Below are 16,556 nucleotides of genomic sequence, written 5' to 3'. Positions count from 1 at the left end.
TCTTCCGAAACACTGTTTTCTCTGTTGAGGATTTTTGGCAAGTCCCCAGATGAAAGACTTGATTTAGTACAGCTCTGCAAACCTCTGTCCGTTCATTTTATTTTAAAAAAGATTTTATTTATTTATTCATGAGAGACAGAGAGAGAGCGGCAGAGACGCAGGCAGAGGGAGAAGCAGGCGCCCCATGGGGATCCCGATGCGGGACTCGATCCCAGGACTCCGGGATCACACCCTGGGCCAAAGGCAGATGCTGTACCTCCGAGTCCCCCCAAGGTGCCCCACATCTGTCAGCTTAATATCTACTTTGCACCAATGATGATGATTTATTTTCTTTATAAAGTAGAAGAGGTAAGTACCTAGGTTCAGGTAAGTTAGGAGTTGAAAGGGTCCTTAGTGATCTAAACGTTGCGGTTGAAGGAACAGACTCAGATCACTTAAGTGATTTGCTCGAGTTTGGAGCAATTCAGTATCACAGTCTTTTTAAACCCCTCCCTTTATATATATACATATATTTTTTTTCCCCCTGTTACACATTTTCCAGGTTAAATAGGACTTCCTAGTATCTGCATTATGAACACACGATGTTTTATTTACCCAAGTCCCTATTGTTTGATATTTAGGTTCCCCCTACACACCCACTTGTTTATATGCTGCTTGATACATGTTTTTATACTCCTTTCCTTAGAATAAGTTCCTAAAAATTGCAGGATCAAAGAAATGGATTTTTCTAAAGCTACTAATAAAAAGTGCTAAATTGCCCTCCAGAAATGTTTTACTGGTTTATACTCTCCACAATAGTATATGAGCATAATATACTTAAACTCACCAATATTAGTTGTCATTTTTCAAAATCACTGTTAATTTATTTTTTTTTAAATTTTTTTTTTTTTAATGATAGTCACAGAGAGAGAGAGAGGCAGAGACACAGGCAGAGGAAGAAGCAGGCTCCATGCACCGGAAGCCCGATGTGGGATTCGATCCCGGGTCTCTAGGATCGCGCCCTGGGCCAAAGGCAGGCGCCAAACCGCTGCGCCACCCAGGGATCCCAATCACTGTTAATTTAGTAGATTAAATTATCAAATTTAAATTAACTGTTCCTTTTTTCTAACACTCAGCATAATGCCTAGTACATACTAAATGCTTAATAAATATTGTTTAATAAGTGTTGAATGATTAACTACTCATTTAAAAAATTTTAGATAGTACAGGGGATGCCTGGGCGGCTCAGTGGTTGAGCGCCCAACTTCCGCCCAGGGCATGATCCTGGGGACCCGGGATCGAGTCTCACATCGGGCTCCTTGCATGGAGCCTGCTTCTCCCTCTGCCTGTGTCTCTGCCTCTCTCTCTCTCTCTCTCTCTGTGTGTGTGTGTCTCTCATGAATAAATAAATAAAATCTTTAAAAAAATAAAAAATAAAAATGTTTATATAGTACATAACATTTTGACTATTCTACATATGTATATAGTCACTTGCTCCAAAAATATGTATAATGGGGGCACCTGGGTTGCTCAGTCCGTTAAGTATCCAACTCTTGATCTCAGCTCAAGTTTTGATCTCAGGAATTGTGAGTTCAAGCCCCATGCTGGGCATGGAGCCTACTTAAATATGTGTGTGTGTGTGTGTGTGTGTGTGTATATATATATATATATAGTTGTTTTTATAAATAAAATCATACTGAACTGTTTTATACTACACTTAAGGTCATGCAGGGGCACCTGGGTGGCTCAGTTGGTTAAGTATACGACTCTTGGTGTTGGCTTAGGTCATGATCTCAGGGTCATGAAATGGAGCCCCATATTGGCTACACGCTCAGTGGGAAGTATACTTGAGATTCTCTCCCTCTCTCTCTCTTCTCCTCTGCTTCTTCCCATGCTTGTGCACATGTGAGCATACTCTCTCTTAAATAAATCTTTAAAAAAGGTTATGGCCATGTTTTTGTGTTCTTAAGTAATGTTATATATTATTATTTTTTTTAAATGATATATATTATTTTGAATAGTTGCATATTATTCCATTGTGTAGAAATACAGTAATTAACTTAGCTATGGGTGAGCCATTAGATTAATTCCAAGCCTTTGCTATCATAAAAATACTATAGTGAATATTCTTATACATACACATATTTTATGTACTTTCCTGATTGCCTTCTTATGATGAATTCATGGTAATAGAATTGCCCAGTCAAAGGGAACCTGCATTTATAATTATGATTGTAAATATGGCTAAATTTAAAAAAATTAAGTTATATCAATTTTTTTCTACAGTGCCTGTGAGTTCCACTTTCGTTATGCCTTCCCAAGCACTGAATAGGGTAAGTACTTTTTACTTTTATCAAGCTGATAGAAAAAAGAAAAAAAACTCTTTAGTTTTATTTGTATTTTTTGAGTACTAGCAAAAAAAATCTTTTCATGTACTTCTTGACTATTTATGTTGCTTTAGTGAATTGTCACTTAGCATGTAGCTATATGGGGGGGAGGGGGGAGGGCTGCCTGAAAAACATCGTCTATGGGAATGACAGTGGGGATGGTTTTCATGTGCCTTTTTGTTTTTGTAAAAAGAAAAACTTGGAAAGACTGAGCGAATACATTTTATATCTGGATTTTTACAAATAAAGATGGCTATTATAATGGAAAAAATAATTTTTTTCTCTATTTTTATTAGTCATTTTCTCATTGATTTTAGGAGTTCCCTTCCATTAGGAAGTTAACCCCTTGTTACCATGTTACTTTTCTGGAAGGAATCTGTTGAATACAAAGAAAAGAAACCCAATGAGGCTAAGTCAAGTAAAAGTTGGGGGGAGGGGCAACATGGGAATACTGTAAATATGTAACAGGGAATCACATAAACACTCAAGGATAGGAATTTTTTATTTGCTGAGGTATTTCTAGTGCTTAGAACAAAGCCTGAGCCTGAATGGCTTAGCAGTTTAGGGCTGCCTTGAGCCCGGGGGTGGGCGGGTGGGGGTGAGTCTGGAGGGGTGATCCTGGGGGCCTGGGATGGAGTCCCATGTCAGACTCCTTGTGGGGAGCCTGCGTCTCCCTCTGCCTGTATTTCTGCCTCTCTCTCTCTCTGTGTCTTTCATGAATAAATAAATAAAATCTTAAAAAAAAAAAAAGAACAAAGCCTGGTATAATAATAGACACTCACTAAACATATGTTTAATGAAAGAATGATGAATCTCTTACTCTCAAACTTGCCCTTTTGATTATTATCTCCTAAGCAAATGTATGAGGCTTTGTGATACATTATTCATTAACAGTGATTGTCTAGACTCTGCAGAGTGGCTCTTGTCAAAGCTCCACTTATGAGCCATCAGAAGGGCCATTGATTGTCCTTTTTGTTGAAACTGAAGTTCCTAAGCACTTACTGAAGTTTTTATATGACTTTGAGCTCCTCTCTGCTTGTTTTGTGGATTTGGCTTAGGATACATCTTGGTCCTTACCCAAGAGCTGAAAAATTGATCAGTAAAGATATTTTGTAAGAAGACTACATCAGGAAATGTAGCACTACTTCTTCAATTTAAAGGCCATTGGTTAGTTTATATCAGGCTTTTTAAGAATGAGATAAAAAGTAAATACTAAATAAAAGCCAAGTTGAAATTTTTTCCCTATGGGCATATAAATCTCAGTATGTTACTCTGTTTAGCAACTGTAATTGGTTCTCTGTACAAGTGAGATGTGTATGGTGCAATCTGCAAATAACTGATTATTTTCCCCCATATATTAAAACACACCGAGTGGATGGGGCACCTGAGTAGCTCAGTTGGTTGAGCATCCAACTCTTGATTTTGGCTTGGGTCATGGTTTTAGGGTTCTGAGATCAAGCCCACAGTAGAGCTCTGTGCTGAGTGTGGAGCCTATTGAAGATTCTTTCTCCCTTTCTCCCTCTCCCTTGACCCCTCTCTCACTCCCCCCAGGGCATGTGCCCTGGTACTCTCTCTCTTAAAAAACAAAAACCATGCCAGTGAGTTAATGACTCCCTGCTCCTTGAATGAAACATGGCACAAATATAACAAGTACTAACTAGTCAATTCAACAGCCTCATACTAGTAATTGATACATTCAGTATAATAATAAAATCTTTAGGAGTTTATTTACCTCTTCCCTCCAGCTTGAACCTGCCATGATAAAAGGGGAATGGGTGACTTCCTTTCTGTGTCCCTACCTAAAATTTCTTTTTTAATACCCCTTCCCATTACCGACAACAAGTAGGTTGCCTTATTTCTCCCAAGTTGGAACAGAGGGAAGGGCAAGAGAGTTCTTTTTTTTTTTTTTTAATTTTTATTTATTTATGATAGTTACAGAGAGAGAGAGAGAGAGGGAGGCAAAGACACAGGCAGAGGGAGAAGCAGGCTCCATGCACCGGGAGCCCGACGTGGGATTCGATCCCGGGTCTCCGGGATCACGCCCTGGGCCAAAGGCAGGCGCCAAACCGCTGCGCCACCCAGGGATCCCTTAACATGGCTAATATAGTTCTGTAATTAAAGGTGGATGCTCTCTGAGCTTAACAGGTGTTTACAATTGACACTTGTTACTTTATGCATTCTTTGAAAACACCTCTAGCCTCACCTTACACTGATGAGCAAGTCCTGGCCATCTCTTGCTTGCCCTTGGGTAAATGTTCGCAATCTGGCAATAAGCTCAATGTCAGTAGCTAGCATCTGTGCTATATGCCTCAAGCTTCTTTCTATGGAAGTCTCTACTCTTCCACTTGACTCTTTCTTCAGTAGCCCATATCTGATCCAAATATCCACAGAGTGGCTTTGCCTTACATCTCTGGGAGTATGGATTTTAACCGAACTCAAAATTCATCTCTGCAGTTAGCTAGTCATCTTTACTTGTCCAGATTCCCCTAAAATGTTGGCTCCATAAAAGCAGGGGATTTTCATGTGTTTCATTCACTGCTGTAGTCACCTGTGCCTAGAATAGGACCTGTGTACTATAGCAACTGTAACTGGTTCACTGTACAAGTGAGATGTGCTCTGTAAGTATTGAATGAATGATTTCCTCAGATATGATCCTGACACTAATCCACTGTGGATCTCAGAATCTCCAGCTCGAAGGGCCATATATCAAAGTTCCATTAAAGCCTCTCTGCCTGAGCATGAAGATGAGGCAAAGCAATGTCAACTGTTGCACACTAAAAACCCTCTCAAAATCTAAACTTCAACCTTTTTTGACTTAGAAGTCAATAGACAAGTAAGAGTTGCAAAAGCAGTCCCCTCCCCCCCCAATTTTTTCAATTTCCTCTTCTGGTGGTCTTCCACTTTACCATGGAATGTGGGAATAATTTATTTTCTTAGAGTCATAGACAAAAGTGAGATAAAGTCTCATTTTAACACTCTGCTACACACATATAACAATTGCACCTATTTGTTTATATATTGTCTCCATCTATTAAATCATAATAGATGGATGACAGGGCCTATATTTTATATATATATATATATATATATATACACACACATATATACACACACACATATATATATGTATATATATAATGTGTTTTACAAACTATGCTCAATATAGTTTAAAAAGTTAAGAATGAATAAAAGTACACTAGCACTAGTAGTAATAATTCCAAACATATTGCGTACTACCAAAGGTTAATGTATAAAACTGTCTTTCCAATACTCTTCTAATAAAAATCTTTAAATTTGGGAGTATTTTTTTCTATTTAAAAAAATTAATTGAAGTATAATTGACATATAATATTATATTAATTCCAGGTACAACATAGCTATTGGACAATTATATATGTCGGACAATTATGTACGTTACAAAATGCTTACCACAGTAAGTATAGTCACCACCTATCCACCATACAAAGTTATTACAGTATTATTGACTGTATACCCTATGCTGTACTTTTTATCCCTGTGACTTATTTTGTAGCTAGAAGTTTGTATCTCTTTATTCCTAAATTTGGAAATATTTATAGCAAATTTGTATATGTTACTTTATGTTACTGTGCTAGATAGTTTCCATTGCCCCTCTATCTTCAGCTTTTATGGATTATATTAGCAATGTCACTTTCCCCTCTGGCTTCTGGTTGAGCTTAGCTGATAGAGGGCACTAGCAGGAGATCTGAAAGCAGTGGGAGAGGGATGCCTAGGTGGCTCAGTGCTTAAGCATTTGCCTTCGACTCAGGGCGTGATCCTGGAGTTCTGAGATCGGGTCTCGCATCAGGCTTCCTGCATGGAGCCTGCTTCTCCCTCTCCCTGTGTCTCTACCTCTCTCTGTGTCTCTCATAAATAAATTAAATCTTTTTTTTTTTTTAAAGCAGTGGGAGAAAGAGATCTGGGGGTATTTATTACCCTCCCTCTCTCCACCTTGGCCACAACTACTTGGCAGTGATACTATATCATCTCTTGCTATTTCCTTGCCTACATTCTGAGTTTACTCTCTTCAGTTGTGCGTTTTGAGTGTGCCATCTGTTTCCTGCTGGGACTCTGACTGATTCAATAATATTTAAAATTTTTACAGGGTACAGGAGGTATACAATACTTTTTTTTTTTTAATGTGAGAAAAACTTTTTTTCTTTTCCTGAAGTTGAGTTTATATTATACTTCTAAGAATGTTAGTATTGGTAGGTCTGAAACAGCTGGAAAATAGAAACTAAGGTTATGATGTATACCCTTCCCTGTTTTTTTACCTGCTCAAATATACAAGGGAAAAAAGTCAGCTTACCATTGGTTGTAAAATTATAAAGATTTTATAATTTTTTCCAATAATAAAAGGAATATGCATTTAATTAAACTTTTTCAAATGCAAACGGTATGAAACAAAATCCCTTATAATCCACTAGGTAGAGAAAAATCACTGTTAAAATTTTAGTGATTTTTTTTCCCCTACAATATGTATCTAAAGAAAGGAGGACAATTACCCTGAGAATATATTTTCTAATATTTATAATATGCATATGTGTATTGTAGGTGTGGCTCTCATTCCATAGAAATAAATACTGCATTTCTTTAGATCAACCTGAATCTAACCCTGAACTCCCACCCTGCCATGCTGGTGGAAAAGTCAGTCTCAGTTACTGAGCATTTCCTCTCCACCTATGATTTTATGAAGTTTCTAGGGCCTTAGCTATTGTGGAAGTACCTGGCAATTATTGTTATTATTATTTAATGGTTTTATTTTTCATTTATTTGAGAGAGCGAAAGAGAGTACACGAATTGGGGAGAGGGGCAGAGCGAGAGGGAGAAGCAGACTCCCCACCAAGCAGGGAGCCATGATTCTGAGATCATGACCTGAGCCACCCAGGCTCCCTGTACCTGGAAATTATTTAGTTGTCTGTCCACATTGATTTACTGTTGAGATTCCTGTTTATGCCATCTTCCCTCTGGCCTGATGACTCCAGTATTCCTTTACTGCCCTTGGAACTCAAGAATCTGGAATCAAATGAGTGAATCTGGCAGCCCCAGCACCCAGGTGCAGCCTTCTCCTTTGAGGTTTTGCCACCATCCTGGGCTCTGTCACAGAGCAAGACAGAAGACTTAGCTGCTCACTCAACCTTTGGGCTTCAGACTTCTAAGTCTTGAGGAATCTCTCTTTCACCTCACTTTCAAAGGCATTCCTGTCTTTTTCCCCCCTTCTCATTTCAAAAGACAGTAAGAGCCCATGTTGTCTCTAAGCAGCTCTTACTTTTTGCCTCACAAAAATATGGGGGTCTGGATACCTGCTTGAACAGAGGCAAGGGGCAAGGGAATAGGAGAACGTGTAGAATTAAAATCTTAACAAAATAACCTGCCACAAAAATTTATATCAAATTATAAATGCTTATTTTTCCCCTGATTTTTTTATTTAAACATTATACCATAAACATTTCATGTCACATTTCATGCTTTTAAATGTCTATGTAACTGTAGGATCCTCCATCATACAAACATATCATAATTTATTTAACTGACATTTAACTGATAGCTCATTCTAAAGGCAACCTTATCTGTTCTACTACTACCTTTTTTATTTTTTCTATTTATTCAGAAGCTAATATTCTCTTCTGGCAATAATTAAAGATTGGAATAGAACAATCGGAACTAGGGATCCCTGGGTGGCGCAGTGGTTTAGCGCCTGCCTTTGGCCCAGGGCGCGATCCTGGAGACCCAGGATCGAATCCCACGTCGGGCTTCCGGTGCATGGGGCCTGCTTCTCCCTCTGCCTGTGTCTCTGCCTCTCTCTCTCTCTCTCTGTGACTATCATAAATAAATTAAAAAAAAAAAATTGGAACTAATAGACATAATTTAGAAGGGTAACAATTTAGAATCTTATCTAAACTCTATAATTTCCCTCCCTCAGTATTACCAAAAGTGAGGCCTGTACAAAAGCCATTGGCATACTTGAGTTGTTTAGAAATATTTTTTTTCAAGAAATGAAGCAATTATTACAGAAAGTCATCTAGATAGTTGGGTAACAATGAATGTTACATGTCCATGGGAAAATTTCAACTTGGCTCTTATTAGAATTTATTTTCATTTAGTTCTAAAAAATCTTAAACTAACAAACAATGGCCTTTAAATTAGAGAAATAGGCTACTTTTCTGGTCTGCGCTTTTTACTAAATTCCCTTATTGATCAATTTTGCAACTATTGGTTAAAAATTAGGGTGCACCCTGAGCAAAGTCCTTACATCATATACTTAGAGGAACTGAAAACCATTAACACCCCAAGAGACCAAATGTCTCTTCTGTTGGTCTACCAGTGAAGCTTTGATAGAAGAGCCTCTCCAAGTCTAGCCAATCACCTTCAACTCACAGAGTCACCAATATACACATAGAAGAGAATGATGAAAATGGAAATTTCTGGAGTCAGATATTTTTCATTCATTCAATAAATATGTGTTGATCTTACTAAATGCTAAGCATTTTCACTAAGATACTAAAAATGCCTCAGTAAACAGACAAAAATTCCAAAGGAAGAATAGGAGATGAAATCAGAGAGAAAATGGGATGGAGATTACAGACAGTATAGGGCTTTCAGATTACAGTAAAGACTTTGAGAGACATAAAAGGCTACTAGAGGGTTTTGAATACAGAAATATCATGACTAACATTTTATTTTTTTAAGTTTATTTCTAAGTAATCTCTACACCTACTGTGGGGCTCAAATTCATGACCAAGGGTCAAAGCTCTTCCAACTGAGCCAGACAGATGCCCCATGACTGACATTTAAAAGATATTATCCTGACCCTTGTATTGAGAACAGATTATAGGGGGCCAAGCAGGCTAACAAGATCAAGGCTCTTACAGTAATCCAAATGAGAGACAATAATGGCTTAGACCAGAGTTGTAATGCTGACATGGTAGGAAGTAATTAGATTCTGCATATATGTTGAAGACAGAGCCAACAGTACTTTGCTAGTGGATTGGATGTGGCTTGTAAAAGAAGAGGTTTAGAAATGGCTGACGTTACTGACCTGAGCAAATGGAAGAATGGAGTTGCGATGAAGTGCAAGGAAGAAGAGATAGGAGGAGCAGGTTTTGGGGAAAGATGATGATGCAGTATGGTATATTTCAACTTTGGGATGTCTGTTACACATCTGAGTGGAGTTAAGGCATAATTTGTTGGCATATGAGTTGGAGTTCACTGGAGAGATGGAGGCTGCAGATTTAAAACTGGGAGTCACTAGGGCGCCTAGCTGGCTCACTTGATAGAGCATGTGACTCTTGATCTTGAGGTTGTGAGTTGGAGCCCTACATTGGGTGTAGAGATTACTTAAAAATAAAATCTAAAATAAAATAAAATTGGGAGTCATCCTAGGGAAGGTATTTAGAGCCATAGCCTGAAAAGCAGATACAAGAGTTCCAAGAATTAAACTGGGCACTCCAATATGAAGACAGAACTGGCTTTGTATTTGAGCTTAGCTACTTATAAATTGTGAGACCTTCAATGCTTTATTTCACCTCTCTGAACATTTGTTTTGTTGTTGTTACTTAAACCTATAAAATAGCAATAATATGGGGCAGCCCAGGTGGCTCAGCGGTTTAGCACTACCTTCAGCCCAGGGCATGATCCTGGAGATGCAGGATCGAGTCCCATGTCAGGCACCCTGCATGGAGCCTCCTTCTCCCTCTGCCAGTGTCTCTGCCTCTCTCTCTCTCTGTATGTCTCTATGAATAAATGAATAAAATCTTAAAAAATAAATAAATAAAATAAACATTTTCAAAAGAGATTCAAGCAAAATTAAAAATTTAGGAGGACTTCAAAAGGTAACAAGCTGAAATAAAGTTCCTGGCTAAAAGTGTAACTTATTTTTCACCACAAGAGATCTACTCTTTAATCCCTATCACCTAATTTACCCAGCTCCCCTACTCCCCTGCCCTTTGGTAACCATCAGTTTGTTCTCTATAGTTAAGAGTCTATTTCTTGGTTGGCTGGCTCAGTTGGTAGAACATGCAACTCTTGATCTTGGGGTTGTGAGTTCAAGTACAATGTTGGGTATAAGGCTTAGTTATTTAAAAAAAAAAAGAGTCTAGGGGTACCTGGGTGACTCAGTCAGTTAAGTGTCTGCCTTTGGCTCAGGTCATGATCCTGGGGTCCTCAGATTGAGCCTCTAGTTGGGCTCCCTGCTCAATGAGGAGTCTGCTTCTCCCTCTCCCTCTGCCCCTCTCTCACTCATTCTCTCTCTCTCGCTTGCTCACTCTCTCAAATAAATAAAATCTTTTTAAAAGTCTAAGTTTGTCTCTTTGCTCATTTGTTTTTTAAATTCTACTTATGAGTGAAATTATATATATTTATCTTTTACTGACTGACTTATTTTGCTTAGTATTATACTCTTTAGCTCCATTCACATTGTTGCAAATGGTAATATCTCATTCTTTTTGATGGTTGAGTAATATTCCACTGTATATCTATACCACATCTTCATTCATTCATCAGTCAATGGACACTTGGGTCCAATGGAACTGGGTTTCCATGGTTTGGCTATTGTAAATAATACAGCAATAAACATAGGAGTGAATGTATCCCTTTGAATTCATGTTTTTGTATTTTTTGGATAAATACCCAGTACTGCAATTTTTTGCTGTATTATAGGGTAGTTCTGTATTTAATGTTTTGAGGAACTTCCAAACTGTCTTCTACAGTGGCTGCACCAGTTTGCATTCCCACCAGCAGTGTACAAGTTTCCTTTTTTTTCCACATCCTCACCAACAGTTGTTATTTCTTGTGTTTTTGATTTTAGCCTTTCTGACAAGTGTGAGGTGATAATCTCTTTGTGGTTTTGATTTGCATTTCCCTGATGATGAGTGATATTGAGCATCTTTTCATATGTCTGTTGGCCATCTGTAGGTCTTCTTTGGAGAAATAAGTTATTTTTATTTAGCTGCCAAGATCTATGAAACACAATAAGAGACTCCTTTAAAACTTTGGCATTCAGTATGGCTGACTTTTATAAAAGTAAACACGTGGTTTGTAAAGTTTGAAATAAGGATGTCCTTCTTAAACAGTTTTGAATAATCATTTGGTCTGGAAATTATTTCATCCTTTATAGGACGATATCTTATGATTTTCAAAATAAATGACCCCTTATTGTCCTAGCAAAATAAAATCCATTTTGATCTTGTTTTTATAGAAATCCACCCTGAGATTATTTGGGAAACCACTTTCTGTATTAAAAACAGACATTTCTTCCTTTAATAAGCCAAAGCCAGCATTTTTTAGTGTCAGGGTGACTTCAGCATTTCTTTTCCTTTGGCCTATTGCTGAGGTGGCAAGGGTAACCATTGAGAAACAAAAAAGCAAGACATTTTATTTGTTTTTTTTTTTTAAGATTATTTATTTATTTATTCACGAGAGACACACAGAGAGAGAGGCAGAGACACAGGCAGAGGGAGAAGCAGGCTCCATGCAGGGAGCCCGACGTGGGACTCTATCCTGGGACTCTAGGATCACCCCCTGGGCTGGAAGGCAGACGCTTAACCACTGAATCACCTAAGCATCCCAGCAAGACATTTTATGATGGAAAGAGCATTCTTATAAATAAGCCAAAGTTTTTCATTTGTTATATTTATTTTTCTTCCTTCATGACAAGAGACAAAAAAATTCAATCCCTAATCTACCAGTAGGCAAATAATTCTTTAAATATTGGTCATGAAAAAAAAATATATTGGTCATAAAAGTAACATGGCCTTCACCTGGATGGCTCCATTGGTTAAGCACCTGCCTTCAACTCAGGTTGTGATCCCAGGGCCCTGGAATCGAGCCCTGTATCGGGCTCCCTGCTCAGTGGGAAGTCTGCTTCTCCCTCTGCCTCTTCCTCTGCTCATGTTCTCTCTCTTTCTTTCATTCATGCTTTCTCTCTCTCTCGCAAATAAATAAAATCTTAAAAAAAAAAAAAAAGTAACTTGCCCTTTAAAACCAATGTTTTTTAGGGGTCCCTGGGTGGCTCAGATCATGATCTCAAGGTCCTGGGATTAAGCCAGGGAGTCTGCTTGTTCCTCTGCCCTCCCCCCCGCTTCTCTCTCTTTCTAATCAATAAAGTCTTAAAACAAAAACAAAAACCCATGTTTTCTAGAATTGAAGTCCAAAGTTAGTGTGCAATTCCCTTCTCCACTGCTAGGTGGCAATTAATGCCTTGGAGAGAAAAAAAGTGCACCCACCCCCCTTCCGGCCCAGAAAGATACGTGCATTTTCTCTTCCTTAAGGTAAGAATTCTCTTAAGGATAATATTCTCTTTCCTGTTTTGTTTTGTCCAAGTGAATTTACATTCACCTTTTCCTTTAATTGTTAAGAATAACACATACAAATCTAAAGCTGACTACTATAGCTAGGGAAAAATAGATCATATCTTTTAAATTAAAGAGGGTGGTTTCCAAAAAGAGTGTATGTTCATGAGTGATATAGAGTAGGAAGTTGCTATAATTTCCCTGCAGCATTTTTTTTCTGTTTTCAATTTTACTAAAGAAAATTTCCTGTGAAAGGAATTGTAACTGGCCCATGCCAGCTTTATGCCAAACGTAATATAATTAAATACAAAACAAAAATGAAGAAAGGAAGTAATTTTAAAGACCTAAAAGCAATTCCAGTGGGGTAAAGCTGCTTTTTCAGGTGAACTATAGGAAAAACAATAAAATAAGTCTTTATGGGAGTCACAGACTGGGAGACTATAAAAAAACAATTTTTCTTCAGACAACCTATTCAGATTTATCTATTCCTAGCAAAATTGTTTAAAGACTACACATCGTTTCTGTGTATTTATAAATCTAGGAGTCTGGTCTACATTCTTTAAAAATATGCTTACTCATGTACAATGTTTTTGTGACTTTCGTTACCAAAGACTATATGTAATGGGTGTTTGCTACATAAAATTCAAAATATCAAATCCCTACTCAAAGAAGACTCTCAGTTTGGGTCTTAAACCAAAAAGACTCTCCCCAGGCTGAACTTAATGAAGCCTAACACCAAAAAGAAAAGCTGCTTCTGGCATTCTAGGCCTTCCCTGCATCCAGATGGCCTGTCTGTAGCCTAGCCAGAACCAAACCCTTCCTGCTGCCTTTTCTGCTGGCCTTGGATGACAGCCCCAGGCTACACCAGCTTCCATACCCTTTTAACTCTTCAGTGTCCAAGGTTTTTAAGGGATGGGACTTACGGTGTGAATTGTTTGAAAGAATATATCAAATTTTAAGCTTAAAGTTTAGTTTATAAAATATTTATCCACATCACCTTCTCCCCCTTCCCCTCCCATAGGCCTTCCTCCCAGAGTAGCTCAGTCAGCCAATTGGCATCAGAAGGGCACCGTTTGGAAGGGAGTGTGTGTGGGCAGCTTGCAGGTGAGGACACGGCTGCCAAGGCAGACCATGCGGTTTGTCCTGTGCCTACACCCAATACCTGACTTGTGCCTTTCCAGAGCATTTGTATACACACAGCAGTTCTGCTGTTCAGGGTGTGGGTAACTTTAAAAAGTACTTTTAAAATAACCCGTTGACAAGACTTACGTTTAGCAAACAAGAATGCAAATATGGGAGATATAAAATGACCATGCGTGAACTTCTCTGAAGTAGTTGTGCCAGAAAAACAAATCTACTCTATGTTTTCAAAGGACCCTTGGAAATCTTACTAGTGGCAGCCATTGTTTTCATCATGGGTTTTCAAAGGTTTGTTTATATATGGGAATTTAACCAGAAGGTAATACACAAAGCAAACTTTACACTTGAAGGCAGTATTTCCCAATGGTTTTGCTTTTCTCCACATGGAGAGATGGTATTAACTGATTGGTAAGGGTGCTTCTAAGTTGGCCAGAGTGGGTATTTTTGCAAGAAAGCCTATGACTCTATCACTTTCCTTCTTATTTTTGAATCTCATTTCTTAGTTCTGTACTCACTATTATTTTATTATTATTATTATTATTATTATTATTATTATGCCCATTGGCAAGCTATTTCACTTTATGCAGAGTTGATTAGAGACCTGGGAAATCTAGGCCAACATAAAGTCCTGGTTTCCAGGCTAGACTACATGAACAAAGGGGGAAAAAAGGCAAAATTGCTCGCCTTCACAAAGCTCTTAAAACAAAACCAAAAAGGTTTTATTCAAAGGAACCTAGAACCGTAGAGAATGGAGTTTAAAAACAGGAACCCATGGAAGGAAGAATGAAAGGATAAAAAACTATGACAGCCCTGAGATGAAACGGAAGGATTTAAAAGAGTGAATACAAATATGTCTTGTGTACCTATTGATTTTCAGTGGTTAGCCTGGAGTGGTGGGTGTCTACTCCAAGCAATAGAACCTCTCTCAACAGCTGACGTAAAAGAGGTGCTCTGGCACCACTTCCCATTCGTGGCTTCAGAACTGAAACACTACCCTTGACCTTCTCCACCCACCTCACTGTGTTCAGGTCTTCACTCACCTGATCTCAGCTTCACCACTTACTTCTCTGCATTTGCCTGGCCCACAAATACACAAGGTTGTCTTCAGTGCCATGACCTGGTCTCCTTGCAAACAGGATGAGGAAAATTGGGACTCTCCATCCAGCCCTGTTGTCTCAGGCCACATTTGGTAACATTCTTCCCTGTTGGACCCAGGCCTCAGGATTATTCCTTCCATGAAAAAGTAAACCAGGCAGGCATTTAGAAAATATCATGTCCTCAGGAGAGCTCGGTTATCACTTACAGTTCAAAACACATTTCCAGAATATAGGCTGAGATCACCTACACGCATAAAGAGCAAAAGGCCCATTATTTCGGACATAAATGTCTTTTTCAGTTTTACACGTGTTACCTTACTAACAACTGATACCTGATGCATTATAATCGGATTTTCACAGAATGATAAAATAGTACTCCCCCTCTCCCCCCGGAAGTAAATGTTTGAAAAAAAAAATTTGTGAAAGCAAAAAAGGGAACTAACAAATCTAGGTAGACATCAATTTTCCTTCTTAGAAAACCTGAAGAAAAAAACAAATTAAAGTGGAAGATGGTTTTATAAGAAGTCATCTAATATTGGTTTCATGCTCTTTTTCTTTGAAGTGCTTTTTACTTCTGTGAAAAGAATTTGACTTCCCTTTCATTTTGAGGAGAGGGGCAAAAACTTGGGAGTATAATTCCCGTGTTCCAGTATACAAAGAAAATAGCTGGCCTAGAAATGTTATGAATTTATGAAAAACAATAGCTTTCTTTCCTAACTAAATGATTGCATTTTTCTTTACTTTTCCCTATCACCATGAGAGTATCTATGTATATATGTATGTATGTATGTATGTATGTATGTATGTAGGCGTCCTTGCATAAAACCCTTTGACCAAATTTCACAACTCTAGTCCTATGCTCATAAGAAGTCTTTATTTAGTTTCAGTCTTTCCAAATAAGCCTGCAAGTTCCTGACAGAGCAAATAGCAGTTTGGTCCTTTCTGTCCTCTGTCCCTTGAACCCCTGCTGCAACCTGGCTCAGTCTGCTCACCTTAAAAAGGTGAAAGTAGACCCTATTTCTACAGAGTATTTTTGTTTTGACGCAGGGCGGCAGGGAGCCTTGGAGAGCTCCAGGCAGGCCCAGGAAGGAGATAGATTGGCCCCCGTCCAGTTCAGCTGGCTCACAAGAAGTTCAGCTTCCTTGTCCTCTCACAGACAGTCCCTTCCGCGCTGACCTTTGACTAGCTGGCGGGGCTTCAGGCCCTGACCCTGCTGCCTCTCTGCCTGCACTCTTCCTCTTCCCCACACTGTTGGTACTTCTTGGAAAAGGGGAAAAGTCCAAGGAAAAAGGGCTGGGGAGAGGAGGAAAAGTGCAAGTCCTGCCTTTGGAGGCTCTAAGGATTTTCTCCCCGTCCTTGATACAGGATATTGTCAATTTAAAAGGATGTCAATGGATGACATGCAGAATTTGCAAAAATATGAGACAAGTTAGCATTGCCTATGCATCAGCGTCATTTACAAGCCTCAGAAGAATATGCTAGCCCTTCTGCAAATATCCCCATTGTCTTTTTTTTTTTTTTAAGATTTTATTTATTGGGATCCCTGGATGGCTCAGTGGTTTTGGCGCCTGCCTTTGGCCCAGGGCATGATCCTGGAGTCCCAGGATCGAGTCCCACATCAGGTTTCCTGCATGGAGCCTACTTCT

General features: G+C 38.7%; 1 protein-coding gene across 1 annotated transcript in view; it reads left to right on the top strand.

The window, feature by feature from the left end:
- The window catches only part of LOC140614614 (uncharacterized), a 30,538-nt gene that overhangs the window by 2,629 nt on the left and 11,353 nt on the right, over positions 1-16,556 (top strand). Inside the window, exons 4-5 of the mRNA XM_072793692.1 lie at positions 2,266-2,312; positions 5,733-5,799. Of these exons, the coding sequence (XP_072649793.1) occupies positions 2,266-2,312; positions 5,733-5,799 (114 nt within the window). The remainder of the gene's footprint in view (positions 1-2,265; positions 2,313-5,732; positions 5,800-16,556) is intronic.

Source organism: Canis lupus, chromosome 23, assembly GCF_048164855.1.
Source record: "Canis lupus baileyi chromosome 23, mCanLup2.hap1, whole genome shotgun sequence".
Lineage (NCBI taxonomy): Eukaryota > Metazoa > Chordata > Mammalia > Carnivora > Canidae > Canis > Canis lupus.
Note: the sequence above shows the minus strand (reverse complement) of the source record. Positions and strands in the feature narration are given on the sequence as shown.